General features: G+C 36.8%; 1 protein-coding gene across 1 annotated transcript in view; it reads left to right on the top strand.

Moving 5' to 3' along the window:
* The first annotated feature begins 2,000 nt into the window (after nucleotides 1-2,000).
* Nucleotides 2,001-18,797, top strand: part of LOC133520039 (carboxypeptidase N subunit 2-like) — a 35,207-nt gene continuing 18,410 nt past the window's right edge. Inside the window, exon 1 of the mRNA XM_061854300.1 lies at nucleotides 2,001-2,053. Coding sequence (XP_061710284.1) covers nucleotides 2,005-2,053 — 49 coding nt within the window. The 5' untranslated portion in view covers nucleotides 2,001-2,004. The remainder of the gene's footprint in view (nucleotides 2,054-18,797) is intronic.

Raw genomic sequence — 18,797 nt, 5'->3', positions numbered from 1 at the left:
GCCTATACAAGTTTCCAGCTTATTATCTCTCATTCCGAGTTGAAACCCTTTATTTGAGTGGGTTACGGATCTCAGTTATATAAAATTTTGTATTTTAGTCAAGCAAAGAGTCTTGAATAATTATGCAAAATTTAATGTGTAGTTTAATAAGTTTCAAGTTGTGAATGGGTCAAAAGTAGCTCAAATTGGTTCGTGTAATATTTACACACGGTTGCGTCGCCAGTTCCTTTTTCTTTGAACTTGGCTGGGCACGCTTCCACGTATCTAGATAGAGACATGACCTAAGGATGTTGCACTGTTTTTGCCGTGAAAATATCGAGATAGAAATGTAGCCCATGCAAATCGGATTATTTTTGACTGTAATATAAATAACATAAGTTATATAGTATAATAATTGTCGACGATTCGGTTGGCATACAAGGGCCGGCACCCCCCAACGCCCATTCGGCTATCTGTTGAGTGGCGGACGTTATCCATTTGGTTAACTGGTTAATTGTACATCAATCGATTGTAGATGGCCTTATATAATATAGAGCCGCAATTTCATTAAATTTAGTAAGGAAATAGTGTAGTAGAGAATATTACAGGTAAACATTCCACATGTATACGTATAATATTCATATAAATGACTTGTGACCGGTGATACTTCCAAGGTTTTTTTCAACACGTCTCGTCACAATCTTGTACATTTATTCTGTTTAAAGATGATTTACGGAAAACATAGATATACATACGAGTAGGTAAAGGGAGGGTAGAAATGAATACTGGTAAAAGCAAGAATTAACAAAAACCAAGTAGCGTGAATAAAACACAAATCTCTTCTCTGTCGGTCCCTCATTACTAAGGATCGTGATCACTTGGCTTTGCAGCTCCTATGATTTGTCTCCATCGGTCTCGATCTCTCACTGCTAGATGGAGTTTTCCTGTGGCCTTCTTAACTTGGTCTTCCACTTTTGCGAGCACGACCACTTTCTCCAAACTTTCATCACCTTTACGCATAACATGGGCAAAGTAGGATAGCAATCGATGTTGGCATATGGTGGACAGACTTGTTTTGATGCCCAGCTGTGAGAGAATTGACGCATTTGTGCGCCTGGCCGTCCAGGGTATCCTATGCATTCGCCTCCAGCACCACATTTCGAATGCGTCCATCCTCTGTCTCTCTCTGGTGAGTTTGTCCACCAACACCAATAAAACAATATAAAAGTACTCAAACGTAAGCAATGAGAAAAAAAAGGTACTTTTTAAATGTCAAACAGATAACAAACAACGCTATAAACCAAAGCATTTTCACTAAATCAGCTGCTCCAAATTCCAAAACAAACTACCATCCTTGGTAAGTATTTCTAAGTTGTACCTAAGCATCTTAAAACTTTTAATTGATTGAATGGCTCTCATTTATATCGGGTTTCTTACGTAGAACAAAATTTGTTGAGAAGATTAAGTACTAAATAGAGATACACTTTTATATTTACGAAAAACGAACCTTTTTCTCAGACTATATATATATATATATATATATATATATATTTGTTTTCCCTCAATGAGTAAAGACAATATTTATTTCATCAATGATTAGCACTTATATTATGAGGCAATGGCAAAAAAAAAAAAACAAATTAGCCACTTCCTGGTCATATATTATAATGTCGTATATACTTTTATGTAATATTATATTTCTCAATTTGCATTTTTCCCGAATAATAAAAAAAAAGGTTATTGAAAACGATATTTTCAAGCTGTATGAAACGGGATAAGTAGATTAAAAAAGAAGTACCTAGCCTCTTGTATGTTGTTGAATATAGTTTACTTGTCCTTGACCGTTTGCGTTAACGTTTAAAAACATATTTTGTAAACTAAACGTTTACAAAATAACAATATTGTGTGTTTATTATTCTTAATATAAAATAATTAAAATGGTTCATTGTTGCATAGTGTCCACATAACGAATGTCGGCAAAGGGAATGGTAGGTATTATTATGTGGTCAGTGCAGTGCAGATATAATGAAACAACGTGTAGTATTTTTTGTTTTTTACTTCGTGTTTGTTGAAGGTAAATAGTTAACAAATAATCATATATATATTTTGAATAGGTCACCCTATTTTGATTTGGTAGTACAGTCAGCATCAATAGTAGCGGATGAAACAATGCACCAAAAGTATCTGACATCTCAGATAACTTTTCTAAATATAGATAAATTTCTAAAATTCCCGTTCCAAAGTATATCTTTTACAGTCTCAGTTGTTCTACATTAAAGACATAATTTCTTGTTTAGCTGTTACAGAATGTTCCGCTACTTTTGATGCTGACTGTACCTGTTTCTTTGTTTTGGTTTGGTACTATAATTTAAACAACGAAAATAAAATGACGGTTAAAATTTTATTGGTTTATAAGCTGCGTGTAGCCAAATCTGTTTAACCGCATATAATTATATACCTACTAAGTATACTGTGGAATGAACTATCGCTTACGGTATTTTGGGACAATACAACCTTCAAACCTTCAAGAAAAAAACGTACTCTCATCTCAAAGCTGCCAACATAGTTAAAACCCCTCTGGTGTTTCGGTTGACTATGGGCGGGTGCGTATCGATGGCTATAAATATTTTTGTTATAATATCAGTCGCAATAACGCTCATTTGATATAATTATTGAATGGCATACCAAGACTTTATATATTTACAAAATGAATAATGAACCTAATAATATTTAGCATAACGTTCTTGAAGTATAATGCATATTTCCTATACCGATCTTATGATATAACGTTCATTTGATGGAAAATAGGATTGATATAAACTTTGTTGATATAATGTATTAGATACATACACACTGCGCCCCTTACACAAAAAACTGCAACCAGAAATGTAGGTTAGGTTAGTTTAAATTTGTAACCCATACACAAAATGAACCACGACTAGAAAAGTAGGTTAGGTTAGGTTACAACTGCGCCCCCCGAGGGTTGCCCACCTTGTCGTGGTGGAGGGGCTTAGTAGCCGTGGCTTGGTCTCCCACGGTGAAGCGAAGAGGCAACCAGGGCCGGCCTGTTTGAGGTGCTGGCTGGCCCGAGGAGGACGCTCCAAGTGGGCTTGGCAAGCCCGCTTGTGACGCGTTGGAGGTGGACCGTCGAGGAAGAGGAGTGTCGGTATTGCGGTGAGCCGTTCTCCCTATCCTCGACGGCCGAGGTGGGATCGCAGGGGAAGAGGCGTGATGGTATCACGATGCGCCACTCTCCCTATCCCCTGCGACCTTGGCGGGGCCGTTCCGCTGTAGCGGCGTTGGTGGGGCTGCAGAGGAAGAGGAGTGTCGGTGTTACGGTGTGCCGTTCTCCCTGTCCTCTGCAGCCGAGTTGTGGTTTGCGGCAGAACCATGGACCTCATCTGCCGCCGGGCGCTGGGGAGTTTTCTGGCGCCCGTGGCCTCCTTGTGGTGGGCTCGGGGGGGTCCGCTACACTGCAGGACGGAGGCCGAGGAGGAAGGCGCGTCGAACCATCTGGCGCGCCTCGCGTGAAGGGCCTTCGGGCATCCGCGAAGGAGCCGCTCGCGGGCGGCTGCCGCCGGTGGGGTCGCGGATGAGTACGCAAGTGTTCCCGTAACCCCACCAATAAGGCGGCGAGGTGGCATATGGGGGGTTTTTAGTGGGTATACCGTGGGCCTCATTAGCCTAGACGGGAGTCCCACATAACCACTCGGGTCACCCCCCGCACCCGGGTGGTACGCGGAATGCATTTTCCCCCCTAGAAAAAAAAAAAGAAAAAAAAAAGAAAAAAAAAAAAAAAAAGGTTACAACTGCGACCCTTACACAAAACAAACAGATACGAGAAAAGTAGATTAGGTTAGGTTGGAACTGCGACCTCTACACAAACGAACTGTTTAAACCAGGGAATTTGGTTAAGTTATGTTAAAACTGCAATCGCTACACAAAACGAACCGCTACCAAAAAAGTAGGTTAGGTTGAGTTAGAACTGCGACCCTTACACAAAACGAACCGCTTCCATAAAAGTGGGTTCCGTTGGGTTTGATTTTCTTTAGGTAGGCTTAGGCATTTGTTTAAAGTGTCAGGCGTTACAATTCCACATATGTGGTCATAAAATACCTACATTATACCGATTAATAATAATATAATAAAACTTGGCTACAAAATGTGCATTATACTATATAATCGTTATAAATAAGTTTTATACCAAAGGATAATTATATAAAATAAACATTTAAAAATTATACAAAATCTATATTATATACAATAAGTGATTATACCCTTGAAATTGTATAAAATGTTGTTATATCGGGAGAAAATATATTATTCATTACACACCCTAGGCATTGCGTCTACTCGTTTGCTCATATATCATAAAAAATATAGATGTATATCCAAATGTTCACAGCCACATGCTATAATTAGTGGTTTGGTGAGTTGCATAGACCTCGCGACCCCCCATCGCTTTGTTGAGAAAGACTGCTAAGTAAAGGAAAACCAGTCGACAGCCGGACAGACATGTAAAAGCATTTTTGTCGAAAGCTGAAATGGAGAACTTTTGCGCTAAACACTCAATAAGCTATTTTAGAATAATTTTCTTGTAAATTGATTATTTTGCAAACAAATTCATTGTATAGGTACTACAAAAACATTTACTATAAACAGACAGCTATAAATAAGTCGAAATATTTGGGAAATGCGAATTACTTAGGTACAGTGTCTGGTTAGTACCCGATTCGCCGAATTCTTGTTTCGCCAGATTCTTGTTTTGTCAGAAATATTACTATGCAATAAAATCCTTTTTGGTAAAGAAAGCGTGTTGTTATAATTTATGATTATTGTTTTTTTTTAGTTACACAATAGGACATAACTACAATTACCTAGAAATCGGTTCGATTCATATTTTCAACGGGTAATTTTATTGAATAGATATAGATATAGGTAAAGCCGCGATATTTCTATAGTTTTGTTTGATTTCCCGTAATTGAAAAATGCCGGCGAAACAAGAGTCCAACGAAACAAGAATCCGGCGCAGCAATTTGTACATTTTTTATTACGGCAACATTCAATAATTAACATACAAATATATAATATATATATAAGTGACATATATTCTAGTAGTAATAATTTACATAACATGATTAATAGGCCTGTGTTCTACGTGACGAAATGTGTAATTAACATTTTAATTGGAAGGAACTTATTTACAGATCGTTATCCCATGTTTTTTTTTATATCGACAAATACTGAATGCAGCTATCTGATAGGGCCTCCAATCCCGGTAATCTGATATCTCAGTATTCCAGGAACCCGCGCTTTTTTTCATTCCCGCATCTTGCGGGATTACGAGCGGGGCATCCGAACGAGCATGCTTTCAATAATATTTTGCGTTTTAAGGTTAAGTTAGGTTAGTATAGTAATGTAGTATCCCAACTAGCAAAACAGTCCTATAAGAATTGATTTACTCAGCCTGTAATCGTATAACAGCCGAATTACGGTTATTGAAACATCACTTTATCGTATAATAGGGGTTATCACGACTATTTAGTGATTTTCGCTAATTTGTGTTATAATCATGTCGTACCTATAAACGTTTAGAGCACTGTCTAATAGCACTTTTATTCCACCTTTTAACAAATGCTGAGTTAACACAACTAAATCACTTATATTCAGCATAATTATTGTATAGAAATCATATAACAGCTATACAATAGCTAATTTCCTGAATATGGCGTTTTAATACAACTGGTTACCCAACTCTCTTCTCTATTGCTATAAAAACCTAGTAATAGCAATCCAATAACTATTTGGCATCAATACTGCTGTAACTGCACGCTTATATTTTAATTCGTGTAATGGGATTCAAACCGCTCTTATAGGAGCTGAAGTGTATTTACAAGTTTTATACAAAATTTGCTCAGCGTTAAGTACTTTTAAAGAGTTTTGAACTACATTAACAGCACAAGTCAGGCATTATGTTGTTCACTTAAAATTACACGTGGTAATTCTGCTAATAAAATGGATAGGAATAAGTGGAAAATATATTATGGATTCCTTCCTTTAAATAAATAAAAAACACGAAGAACTCAATAAATTTGGTTCCTCGACTTAAGGAACCCTAAATCCATTAACATGGCCGCATCGTGTGCTATAAATGTAGCAGTAAACACAGTTACTCGGCTTATAATCTAATAAATGAGATATAACAGAAACTAGATCGTGTAAGCAAATTTTTACTCATTTTAATTAATATTTTATTATTGAAATCTGCTTTATAAACCTAGAAAATAGGCGGCCCATGCATATATATGAACTTGCCTTGCCTTTGGTTTTTAAAATAAAGTATTTTTCGCACTAATTTTACTGTACTACGTGTACTTACGGACGGTAAAACTTATGTACATATTGGCGGTAAAAAACGTCATAGACGACATCAGTAAAAAATAATTACTTTACTTTTTCTTTAAACAACGTGAAGACGATGAGGCATGTTTTTAGCATATATTAGTTGAATAACAGCATTTCCTTCACTCTTACACATTTAAAATGCCGAGTAAAAGCAAATTTGGCAGCTTTTACGTAACATACTTGCCAAAAAAAAACAGTGCAGCTGCTTTTATAGAACACTTTTACGGAGTAATAGCAAATTGCTGATGTTTATAGAACAAATAATCGAATTAAAGCGCTATCGTTGCTATTAAAACACTAAGTGTTTATACTCAAACTCACATCACTTTAACTCAAATCTTACAGCACCGATTAGCTTCTTATACAGCATATATTCTAGTTTTATAACACTCTAGTCTGTATAAAGTGCGTCTTTTTCGCGTCGAGTAAACGTTTACAGGACTTTTATTAGAGTGTTGTTATATTGTTAATAGCATCAAAAAGCGAAAATAAAAACGTGCTCTCAACTTTTATAACACACAGATTTGCTAGTTGGGATGTTATACAGTTTGTATTGAGACGGTAGATAGCACAGGCTTTTGGAGTGATAAAGTGTGGAATTTGACGTTTATGCTGAGACTTCCACACCTCAAAGTCTGTGCAGTGATGGCTTGGTTCGATCCTTGTGATTGATAAATCAAAAACAGTTTTATCAACATCCGTACCTAGGGTTGCCACCCGTACAATATATCGTATTTTACTATATTTTAGTCATTTTTACTATAAATTATGTAAAAACAATATAGTACGAAAAATACTATATGTTCATCACTATAAAGAAAGGGGTATACAAATGTCATCGATATCGCATCGTATGCGACTTGGATTTTTAAACGTCGCTATTTGCTTCAAAAAGGTGCCCCATATTATTCCATTTTCCCAATAATTACTAATACATTTTTTTGTAGAAAAAAGGTGGCAACCCTATCAATACCATAACCTCCCTATAACATATTCCGAAACGATAAGCTAACACCCTATATTAATAAACATGTACCTGTGGTGGCTACGTAAAGTTTACTTTATATTATCGATAACCGATACTTTAATTAAACTCAAATTAAGAACGTCTCTGAGATACGAAGCAATTTCATTCGACCTATATTCTAATACCAGTCGAGATGATGTTTTATTTAAAGTGAAGTGTCATTTGCAAACAATTTTGACAAATCTCGCATGTTCCTTGGTATCGAATGATATGGCAGTCGGCCCCCGACTCTCTGTCTCTGAATTAAAAAAAAACTACGGATGCTTGACTTGACATGAGCGGAAAAGGTTCCACTTATCGTCATGTGACGTTTAGTTTCGTTTGTAAGCATAAAATTAGTTTGTTTTGTTGAAGCTTCTGAAATGTATGTAGATAAATAAAGCAGTGTATGTAGTTGTACATAATTAGGCATTAAAATACTCGTGTGATACTTTTATGAAACTCATTTCATTCGTTTCATAAACTCACACTCGTATTTTAATTTAATTATGTAGTAGTCACAAAAACTACTATTATGATTCTGTATACCTATATCCATAACGCGAATAACTATTTATTACAAACCTAGCAATTCCTTCATGAGTGTCATTAGTTTATGTGTCGTGTGGCGCACCGATTATGACATTACGAGTCAAGGCACGCGTCTTCGTGAATGACACGATCTATAATAAAGTACTTAATGTGTTCTAACGTAGGTACTTCCCAAACTCAATATCATGGCGGTAGAAATACATCATGCAAAGTTTATTTAGGTCGAATACTAATACAGGTCGAATACTAATACATATTCGCCAAATTTCCCAAAGTAAACAGAGTACTTAATTCCCTAACAACACATCAATTAGGTCTCTTAATTCCTTTCTTGATAAGACCGATCGAGAATAAAAGAGAGGTACAATACGATTATACCAACATTAATCTTTTATCCTGAGGCAACGTGTGAGATTTTTCGTTTTCCCAGGAGAGTACTTCATCCCTCGTAAAATGTAGGCCGGCATACAGGAAAAACGTATTGGCTTGCGACATGTAGCTCGTAACGCTATGATGCTTGTGCTCCACATTTCCTTTAAGGTGCCGTAGGTTCAGCCATCAGAGTATTTTAAAATTGTCGCGGTTTTTTAGATCACAATACTGTTGCCGATTGCTTTTTAGGATTCCGTAGTCAACTAGGAACCCTTATAGTTTCGCCATGTCCGTCTGTCTGTCTGTCTGTCTGTCTGTCCGAGGCTTTGCTCCGTGGTCGTTAGTGCTAGAAAGCTGAAATTTGGCATAGATATATAAATCAATAAAGCCGACAAAGTCGTACAATAAAATCTAAAAATTTAATTTTTTTAGGGTACCTCCCCTACACGTAAATTGGGGGTGATTTTTTTTATGCTTCAACCCTACAGTGTGGGGTATCGTTGGAAAGGTCTTTCAAAACTAATAGGGGTCTTCAACAAATATTTCTTGATAAAGTGAATATATTCGGATATAATTGCTCCGAAAGAAAAAAAAAATGTGTCCCCATAGGTCCAAAAAATATGAAAAAAATCTTGGAAGTAGAGCTTAAGAAAGACATTAAATGAAAACTATAGCGGATTTGATCAGTTTAGCTATTTTTGAGTTATCGCAAAAAGTTTCCCCTTCATAGTAAAAAGACGTACACCCACAGTTCATCCCTTGGTTAACAATCTACCATACTTTAAGCTCCAGTTTAGCTTATTGTGACGGAAGAGTAACTACGGAACCCTACTCTGAGCATGGCCCGACATGCTCTTGGCCGCTTTTTTATTATTAAAACACATATATTATGTATAATATAATTCAAAAGCATGATATCTGCCGCAAGAACACGAACGTACTGGGCCATAAGTAACAATCATGAAGCCTTATAAATATATATAGAAATCGTGCATCGACCCGAAACCTGATTTCTTGACTTTTGCGCGATAGAATACCTGACCTCTGTAAAACACACCTTAAAAAAATGTTAACAATTGAAACTGAACCTAAAAATGCTTCTAAAAATGCGCTTGTTTATAATTTTTGTTAAAACTGCGAAAAAATTAAAATTAAAAATCATTATGTAAAGTAATTTTTTTTAATTCAATATTAATTTAAATTGTATTTTTTTGTTTAATACATGTTACTTATACGATGTAATGTTTTAAAAAGATGTGTCCCTCAGAGTTTCTTGCCGGTCCCACATTGGGATTATAGGAGGGTACTACAATTTCTCGGGTCAGAGGTGTAGTGTAGGGTTAGAGTCGGCGTAGCTTTATTTGTCGTTCATAAGCGCATTGTAATACTAATAGACCTACTTGAAAGACGTACTATCTTTATCATGATATCCGCGATCCCAGGCACACACAGCCACGTCGCCCAGAGAGATTGAAAGAAGAATCGGTATCCACGGGGCCTTATACCCGATATATTCTCAGTTTATTTTTGTTCACTCTTTGGGAAGTACGAAACATTTTTTTATCGTAACTTAGCGTTGGTAAACCGTATGGGATTGGGGCAGTTTTTTTTGCATATATAGAAACACCGTTAATTTTTAAGGTTTTAGTTGTTTCTTCAGAATGGTAAAATAATATGAATTTGATATTATAATAATGTGTCCTAATAAATAAAATTTAAATAGCGATCAAGCGTAACGCGGCGTAAAGACACAAAAATCTAAAAATGTGTGGTGCGTATTGCGCTTGGCAGAATACGGTTAGTAAAAAGGAAAATAATTAGCAATCTTTAGGCTTTTCTCTAGTAACTTCATCAATAGTTGCAGTCGTACAATACAAAAAAACGAAGAATACGGCTTTTGCTGAACCAAAGATTTCCTTTGGCAGGATTGATCTTTGGATCACTAAGATGGGTTTACGAAGTGGAGCCACCTGAATTTTTCATGCAGGTGGGGGGAGGGGGGATTTAGCCTTAACAAAGGCTGAGGTTAAGAACTGCGTAGGGTTTAGGTATATAATCGAGTTAGGTATCATTTTTGAATCATACGAATGTCTTATTGTCAGTTCTGGAATAATATTTAGGTCAATATATAGTAAAAATGGATTTCATTAAAAAAATTGTAATATGAATTTCAAATAATACGTAACTCTATTTAGGTATGTAGGTATATACCAAATTGCCTCGCACTCGCACTGATTGGGCTTTGCAGTGCCGCCCGCGCAGCCATCTCTCCCCCCTCACTCGCCTCATACCTCACCCCGCGGCCCGCGTTTGCTGCGTGAGCTCGCGTTCGTTTGCCCTCAATCGGTTGACATGGGTCGCGACTCTCGCGCGCAACTATTTAAATTGTTTTTTTTTTTTCAAAATGGCAAAACGAGAAAAATTGCTAGTGGTTGCTGACCCACAGTCCCAAACCGGAGAGTCCAGCAGTATAGATTGATCGAGGTGTTGTATTTGTCAAAGCTATATAGCTGCGCATGATTTGGCACATCATCTGGATGAAGAGAAAGCAGAAGCCACGAGAGGCTATCATGCAATCACAGGTTGTGCCACCGTTTCTGCGTTCTACTCAAAAGGGAAAACACTAACCTGGAACGCATGACAGCAGTGACACATCAACTTTTAAAGCCCTTTCTAATCCTTTAAATGAACTGACAGATGACATAGTGATTAGCTTGAAAAAGTATGTCATCAAGCTTTACTGTGGTGACGGTGAATTAGTTTCGGTGAATGAAGCTCGCAAGTTTTTGTTCACAAAGAATAAGGCTTTACAGAATATCCCCCCCACAAGAGATGCTCTTAAAATGCATACACTTAGGCAGCCTACCAAGCAGTTGACAGGCAATGGGGACAGGCTTTTGACTCCTCACCCGCATTCCCTCCCCATCAAACTGGGGATGGACTGAAAAAGAAGGACAATGGCAGCCAATATGGACAAACCAGCACAATATCTGGGATCGGAGATCGGGATCGAGAGCTGATAAAATGTGGATGTAAGAACAGCTGTAGAGGCCGTTGTCTTTGTGGGCGAGAAGGAATGCTAGCACACTACTAAACAAGACCTGTAATGGCAATTGCGATAATTCCAGGTACATTTATGTTTGAATAACTTTCGGTTTTAGTTTTCTTGCTTGTTTGGTCCGACTTTTTTGGGTAATCATTGTTTTACATTTTGTTACAGTTTAATGGAGCGAAGCACTCATCGAAGATTATATAGGATTGGATCCAGATTTATTGGAGGACGTGGGCTAGGAATAATCGTGACAACTTTTTTTTTGCGTTCGATTTTTTAAAAATAAATACTGTAATGTTTACTTATTTTTTATTTATTTTACGTAGTTTAACATCTTTATCGTGCAAATATTAGTCCTAAAATGAATTTGCCATCATTAAGTCATACGAATATGGTACCAAACAGAATAGTAGCACAATTAATGCCTCTATACAGATTGAGATTCTATTTTCCTCCAGAGCAGAAGCTGCCAAAACCTCAAAAAACTAACATCAAAAATCGTGGTGGCTCCACTTCTTAAATCCATCCTTGGGCCTTAAGGACCAATTCTACCAAAGGAAATCTTTGGTTCAGCAATAGCCGTATAATTTACCGTACAGATGCAACTACAATTCGACAGGAAAAAATCCCGAACATAGGTCTAGTAAACCACACATATACAATTGTAACAATTTTTGCACAAAAGCGAAAAAAAGGAACATTGCTTCTAAAATGAACGAACGATCGAACTCATCGTTTCCTTTTTACCCACGGCCTTAAAGTTTTTTTATTATTTTGGAAAAAAACCTTTGGGATTGTTTCTCATTTCCGCTGGGTGGTCATAATGGCGACTATAACAATTAATGAAAACGTGAATGGGATGTAATTTTACACGAAACCTACCCTTGACAAACGAAATTAGGTCAGTAAATTGCTAAACTGAGTAACTTACACTTTTTTTTTTTATATACAATACCAGTACGTGTACATGCTCACCTCATTAAGCGAAATTACTTTGAGATTTTATTAGTAGTAGTCTATATAATGTGGCTTAGCCGTTTTGCTACCATGTGACGGCGTAAGGTGAAAAATGAAAAAAAAAATTAATCGCCACTCGTTGCAAATTACCTATTCGCAAATGTATTGTACAAAGATTTACATATGGCCCTTTGAATTTTCGACACAGTCACATAATATGCCATATGTCGCACTAGTGCGGTAAAATAGCAACATAATTATGTACTGTAAACTATTATATTCGTAATGTATTAACATTACGGTATACAAGTGCAAAAATTGGGAAATACTAACGAGTGGCGATTTTTTTAAATCAGTGCGTGTTGCTGTAATTTTTTTTTTCGTCACTACTATTGGAAACAACTAAAACGGATCCTGCAACGACATAGTTGCAGGATCCGTTTTAGTTGTTTCCAATTCCTTTCCTTACTACAAATATACGAATCGCTCCACTGTTTATTAACGTTCCTATTCTTATAGGAACAATTTACCCCCGGCACTTTTTTCCCCAACATAAAATTATTTACATTCAATAGCGATACGATTTCACGATTCAATAAAAGCTGTTCACTGTTTACGGGAGCCGTTAAGTTTAATAATATTTTTGTCGTAAAACGTAATAGACTGAAAATCTGGTCGTAACTCCATCATAACAGCGAGGTCGGTGTAAAATTGTAAATGTGCCGTTTATAGTAGACGCTAGTTTTTTTTTTTGAGACAACAGTGTAGTAAGTTACTACTTAATATTACTAAATATTCATATGAACAAAATAAAAGTTAATACGGTATTGAGTGAAAATTAGGTAGGCTTACGACGATCGGAGTACATGATATACTCCCTCTGACTTCGACATTAGCGTCATCAATCAAAGAACGCAGATCATTAAATCCCATCGTTATCGAGAGCATCGACTCAATTGTGATCTCGTTTACATGATCTTTATACGCTTACCATAGGATTACCCACTTGCAGTGCATCTCGCTCGCACTAATTCGAGCAGATCAGGATGCGTAGACAAGATGTCAATCATTCACGCTCCATAGCGTAGCGTAGTTATCTCTCTCTATCACGCTTCGATATTAGTGCCACAGAGACAGCTGCGTTTCGTTCGCTATTGAGCGTTAACGGCATCTTGGCACGCACCCAGTGCCAGTGAGATGCATTGCGAGTTACTTTCGCAAACGCTAACGACCACGGCCGCAAAAAACTCCTGGCAAGAGAACGATTTAAGCGTACCTATCGTATTTGAGTTACGGAAATCGAATAATCTGGGGTAGAAATCATTTTAAACTTTCAAGCGTTCGCCCTATAGTCAGACCAAGATAAGTTGACAGCAATTTTGACAACACAGTGCAAGTGTTATTTTAAACGTCAAACTTCTATGAAATTATGACGTTAACGTAACACATGCACAGACTAGGCTATCAAAATCACCGCTTGTATTGAACTGGTTTTGACATGAACTTGACGATCGTATTGATTTGGTGATTGGCGTGAATCTCACGCACGAAGTTCGCATGCACCAATCAGCGTGAACTATCTTCAAGGTCGTAACAAAATAATACCATGAATAATAAGTTTTAATAATTATAATAAATAAATATTAGTATAGGACATATTTTTACACAAATTGACTAAGCCCCACGGTAAGCTCAAGAAGGCTTGTATTGAGTATACTCAGCAACGTCATATGTAATATATAAATACTTAATACATAGAAAACAACCATGACTCAGGAACAAATATCTGTGCTCATCACACAAATAAATGCCCTTACGGGGATTCGAACCCAGGACCATCAGCTTCATAGGCAGGGTTACTACCCAATAGGTCAGACCGGTTGTTAATTGGAATCATGTTCCTGACGATAAGTAGACGCTGTGTGATATAGACACGTAATAGGCGTAACCACTGTACCCAATTACCCACTGTACCCCAGTTTTGTACTTAAGCTCATGTCGCCGCTAAATGTCACTGAAAGCATGTCGAGATATCGAGCTAATCCCAACAAGGAGGCCAATTCAAACTTACATTTGATTTCAAAATTAAATCTAATTAATATAATATTTTTCTCATCCGCCGGTACACGTACATGTCACTCGTATACAAAGATATTCTAAATGAATTATATGTAACTATAGCCAGTAGCCACAGTAGCAAGCTGTAACGAGAATACACGAATTAGACTAAACTTGGTATCGTAATCGATGAGTACACTTACTTGAGCCAGATAGCATCCTTCGAGAACAGGCAGTCCATAGAAATCGATAGACGTATCGAGAACGCCTGGAAGAGCTTCTGGTCCATGAAAGCGCTAATGAAGAGCGACCTTCCTTTGTATCTGAAGCGCAAACTCCTCGACATGTGCATCCTGCCTATCCTAACCTACGGTGTTCAAACTTGGTCATTAACTGAGACTCTAAAATCGAAACTTAAGGTTTGCCAGCGAGCGATGGAGCGTAGGTGTTCGTAGAACTGATCGAATCAGAAAGAAACACGAAACTACGTTCCAGAACTCGAGTTGTAGATGTAGGCGTCAAAATCGCCAAACTCTAGTGGCTCTTCGCTGGACGTGTCCGCCGCATGCACCCGGAAAGATGATGAGCCAAAATGGTTACTGAATGGGACCCACGGAACACCATTGACGGTGCAGGACGGGGTGCAGGCATACCGAAAAGGAGATGGCGGGACGACTTGGACGCATTCTATCCAAAATGGTGAGAAAATGCCGATGGCAGGGTCGAGTGGAGATAACGAGGAGAGGCCTTTGCCCAGTAGTGGGACACTAAAGTAGGCTAACAAAAAAAAACTTGGTTATATATACTTATTCACCATGTAAAGGAGAACGGGCATATTGTAATGTAGTTAAAAGTTAAAACTTATCTCGTATGAAAGCTTTTAATATGAGCATAATTTTACTGTATGACTCGAAAGTTGGATAGCGTGCAGGGGCTGTAATATATAAACACAACTTACCACTACAACACTAATCAACTTATCACTAATTGCAAAAAAAAAAAAACAAAAAGACTGAACAAAGATCAGCAATTTTTCAAATGCGATTTCCCGATATAATAACTGAAGCTATAGATAATAGGGAGAAGATTAAGTAGGTACGTATGGATCATAAAATCATTTCTATTTCCCCGAAGCAATGCGCTCGATAAACGAAGGTAATAACGACGCATCTTATTAAACAAAACGACACATAAATCTTCCTTTTACTTTTCAGAATTCAAGCCAAATCTTTAATCGTACTGAATCGAATAAACATTCTGTTTAATCCAGTTTAATTGCAGAAATAATCAGAACTCCAAATTTAAACGCTGTTAATGAGGCTAATTTGTTGTTATTGTTTTGGGAGTTTTCGTTTGAATGTTCTCATTCTTTGAGGATATTACCTTAGGAGCTACTAACACATACAGGCCGCTCCAAAGTAAAAAATGGTAATTTGTTAATTTCTTCGAAACCGCTACACCGGTTATTATGATACTTTGTACACTGGTTCTAAATACCATAATGCATATGTACATTTCGACTTTGTCCAATGGCTATTGACACACTGTATATTTCTACCTTAACGCGATAATATAATTAATCTAAACAAAAGTATTACTTTTCTAATCCGCGAAATATTAACGTGCTAGTCAATTACCTAGTGCTAACCCGTTATACGTACTTACTTGCGTATTTTTGCATGCATTAATCTGCTTACTGTGCGTGTGTTTTACTTTTGTTTTGATTAATGTGGATTTCAGAAAATTAACGCCAGATCCTATTAATCAAATTATAATGAATATACACTCGTATTGGGAACTGTAATTTATTTACAAATAACATATCAATACTTGTTTAAAAAATTTCAGAAAATTAAATTCCAAAAATATATATATTCTTAACTAATCTACATTAACGTAGTTAGGTTCGCCATGTCCGTCTGTCCGTCCGTTCGCGGCTTTGCTCCGTGATCGCTAGTGCGAGAAAGCTGTAATTTGGCATGGATACATAAATCATGCATGGCAACAAAACGATAAAATAAAAAAATAAAATAAAGTTTTTAGGGTACTTTCCCATACAAAATGTTTTTTTTTTGTTGCTTTGACCCAATAGTGTGGGATATCCTCGGATAGGTCTTTTAAAACAAATACGGGTCTTTAACACCCATTTTTTTATAAAGTTAATATTTAGGGAAATAAACGCTCCGAAATAAAATAATAATATAATATATGTCCCCCTCTAAGTTTTGAACTATAGGTCCAAAAAATAGGAAGATATAAATTAAGCCTTATATCATATTCTAACGCTATAAATTGTATGTATACAGAGTGTGTGTCAAATTTCATTTAAATGTACTATGTTGTAATGTACATGATACTTACTAATTAGTAACTACGAAACCCTACACTAAGCATGGCACGACATGCTCTTGGTTGATTTTTTATTGTTTACTTCACAAGTCACTAAGCGACTAAGCGCATTTTTACTGAAATATTATAAATAATAAATAAATATTATACGACATTATTACACAAATTGACTAAGTCCCACAGTAAGCTCAATAAGGCTTGTGTTGAGGGTACTTAGACAACGATATATATAATATATAAATATTTATCAATACTTAAATACATAGAAAACACCCATGACTCAGGAACAAATATCCATGCTCATCACACGAATAAATGCCCTTACCAGGATTTGAACCCGGGACCATCAGCTTCGTAGGCAGGGTCACTACCCACTAGGCCAAATCGGTCGTCAAATATTATGCTGGCAAACAAGCAATCAACTTAAAATCCTATTAACGTTTTCAATGTCAAATTATTTTAGGACCAACAACAGTGCTACGTTATTCATTCCGTGAAATTCCGTCCAAAACCTTCTGGTATGATTAAAATCGTAATCGTTTGGCATTTGAAACAATCTCAGTTGGTTTGTTCGCTTTCATTTCCATTTACCAAATCTAATTAATTCCAAGTAAATATCAAGATCAGTTAACAAACTCAAAAATAATGGTAAAAAAACGGGAAAATATAATGAAACACAGTACAGTATTTTTAAGAATCATCATTTTTGACATCTTTATAGCTGAATTATATTGCAAGGTTTCATCTATAATTATAATAGACGCATTTCCATTTGTAGTTGGAAGTCCATTTGTAATGGAGTTGTAGGCTTCCATAAGCTACGGTGACTTTTTACCATCAGGCGAGTCGTATGCTTGTTTGCCACCGTCATGGTATAAATTAACACAGCACTATATCAACCAATGTGTCTATTTATGCAGATAACGTCTATATAGAGTATCTGGAGACCGATTCTGATTTAGCAATCTGTTATAGTGCTATATGTGATAGCATTGATAGCATTCGCGCACACCAGTCAGTGTCGTCTCATTAGGTGGGAAACGGTATAAAATTTTATTTCCAGCAGACGGTGACTCGCCCCCACAAGATGGGCTCCCTCAAAAAAGCGAAAAGCTGCCTAATTTTTCGGAAATCTTATTGGGACCGTGCAAAGTAAATGGTGGGGGTAAGTAAAGCGATCCCAGCGCATAAGGTGGTAAAAATTAGAACTAACTGCGGATAGCGTCTTTAACATTTCGTACAAGTTATATGGCTTTTAAATTGTATGTTTTAAGGGACCATTGTAATCTGTATGAAAGGCTCAATATAACTAACGTATTTAATTTGATAATTATTAATTCTGTGTCCGTGTAAATAGCTTTAAAAATGCCACATACTACGTGATCTTTTTCTAGAAGTTAAGAATGGGTATAGTAAGTTATCTTTAAAAGATAGACATTCAACATCGCGGACTTTTTTGTAGACCCATGAAAGAGAGACAACCCCACCATACAATTCATACAAACTAAGTTGCGTGGAATTCATATTGTGCAGAATAGCGAATAGACAAAAACAAGATTGCGTAAAAATAATGACTGTGAAGCATTACGCATGTGATCAAACTCAGTTGTGTGGAATTCATATTGTGCAGAATCGCGAATAGGCAAAAACAATAATGGCACAAACCTCGTATAATCCGCTCAAACAGATTAGGCAGCGTTTTCGATTAAAGCTCCTAGCCAGCGTGTTTTTTTTTCCGACAACATTGTTATATTTCAACAATTTACACAAATCCTTAACAAGTTATATACCTAAACCTTCCTCAAGAATCACTCTATTAATAGATGAAAGTCGTATGAAAATTTATTCAGTAGTTTTTAGTTTTGGAGTAGTTTTATTACATGAAGTGCATTGGCGTTTTCCCCTAGACTTGAGGATGGACGCTAGGTTGCCTGACAGTCGTGCACATAGCGAATACCTTTAAACGAGCAATTCTTGTATATATATTTCGGGGATCGCGCAAACAGCTTTAACGATTTCGATAAAATTTGTTATGTGGGAGTTTTCGGGGGCGAAAAATCGAGCGAA

Source organism: Cydia pomonella, chromosome 7 (assembly GCF_033807575.1).
Source record: "Cydia pomonella isolate Wapato2018A chromosome 7, ilCydPomo1, whole genome shotgun sequence".
Lineage (NCBI taxonomy): Eukaryota > Metazoa > Arthropoda > Insecta > Lepidoptera > Tortricidae > Cydia > Cydia pomonella.
Note: the sequence above shows the minus strand (reverse complement) of the source record. Positions and strands in the feature narration are given on the sequence as shown.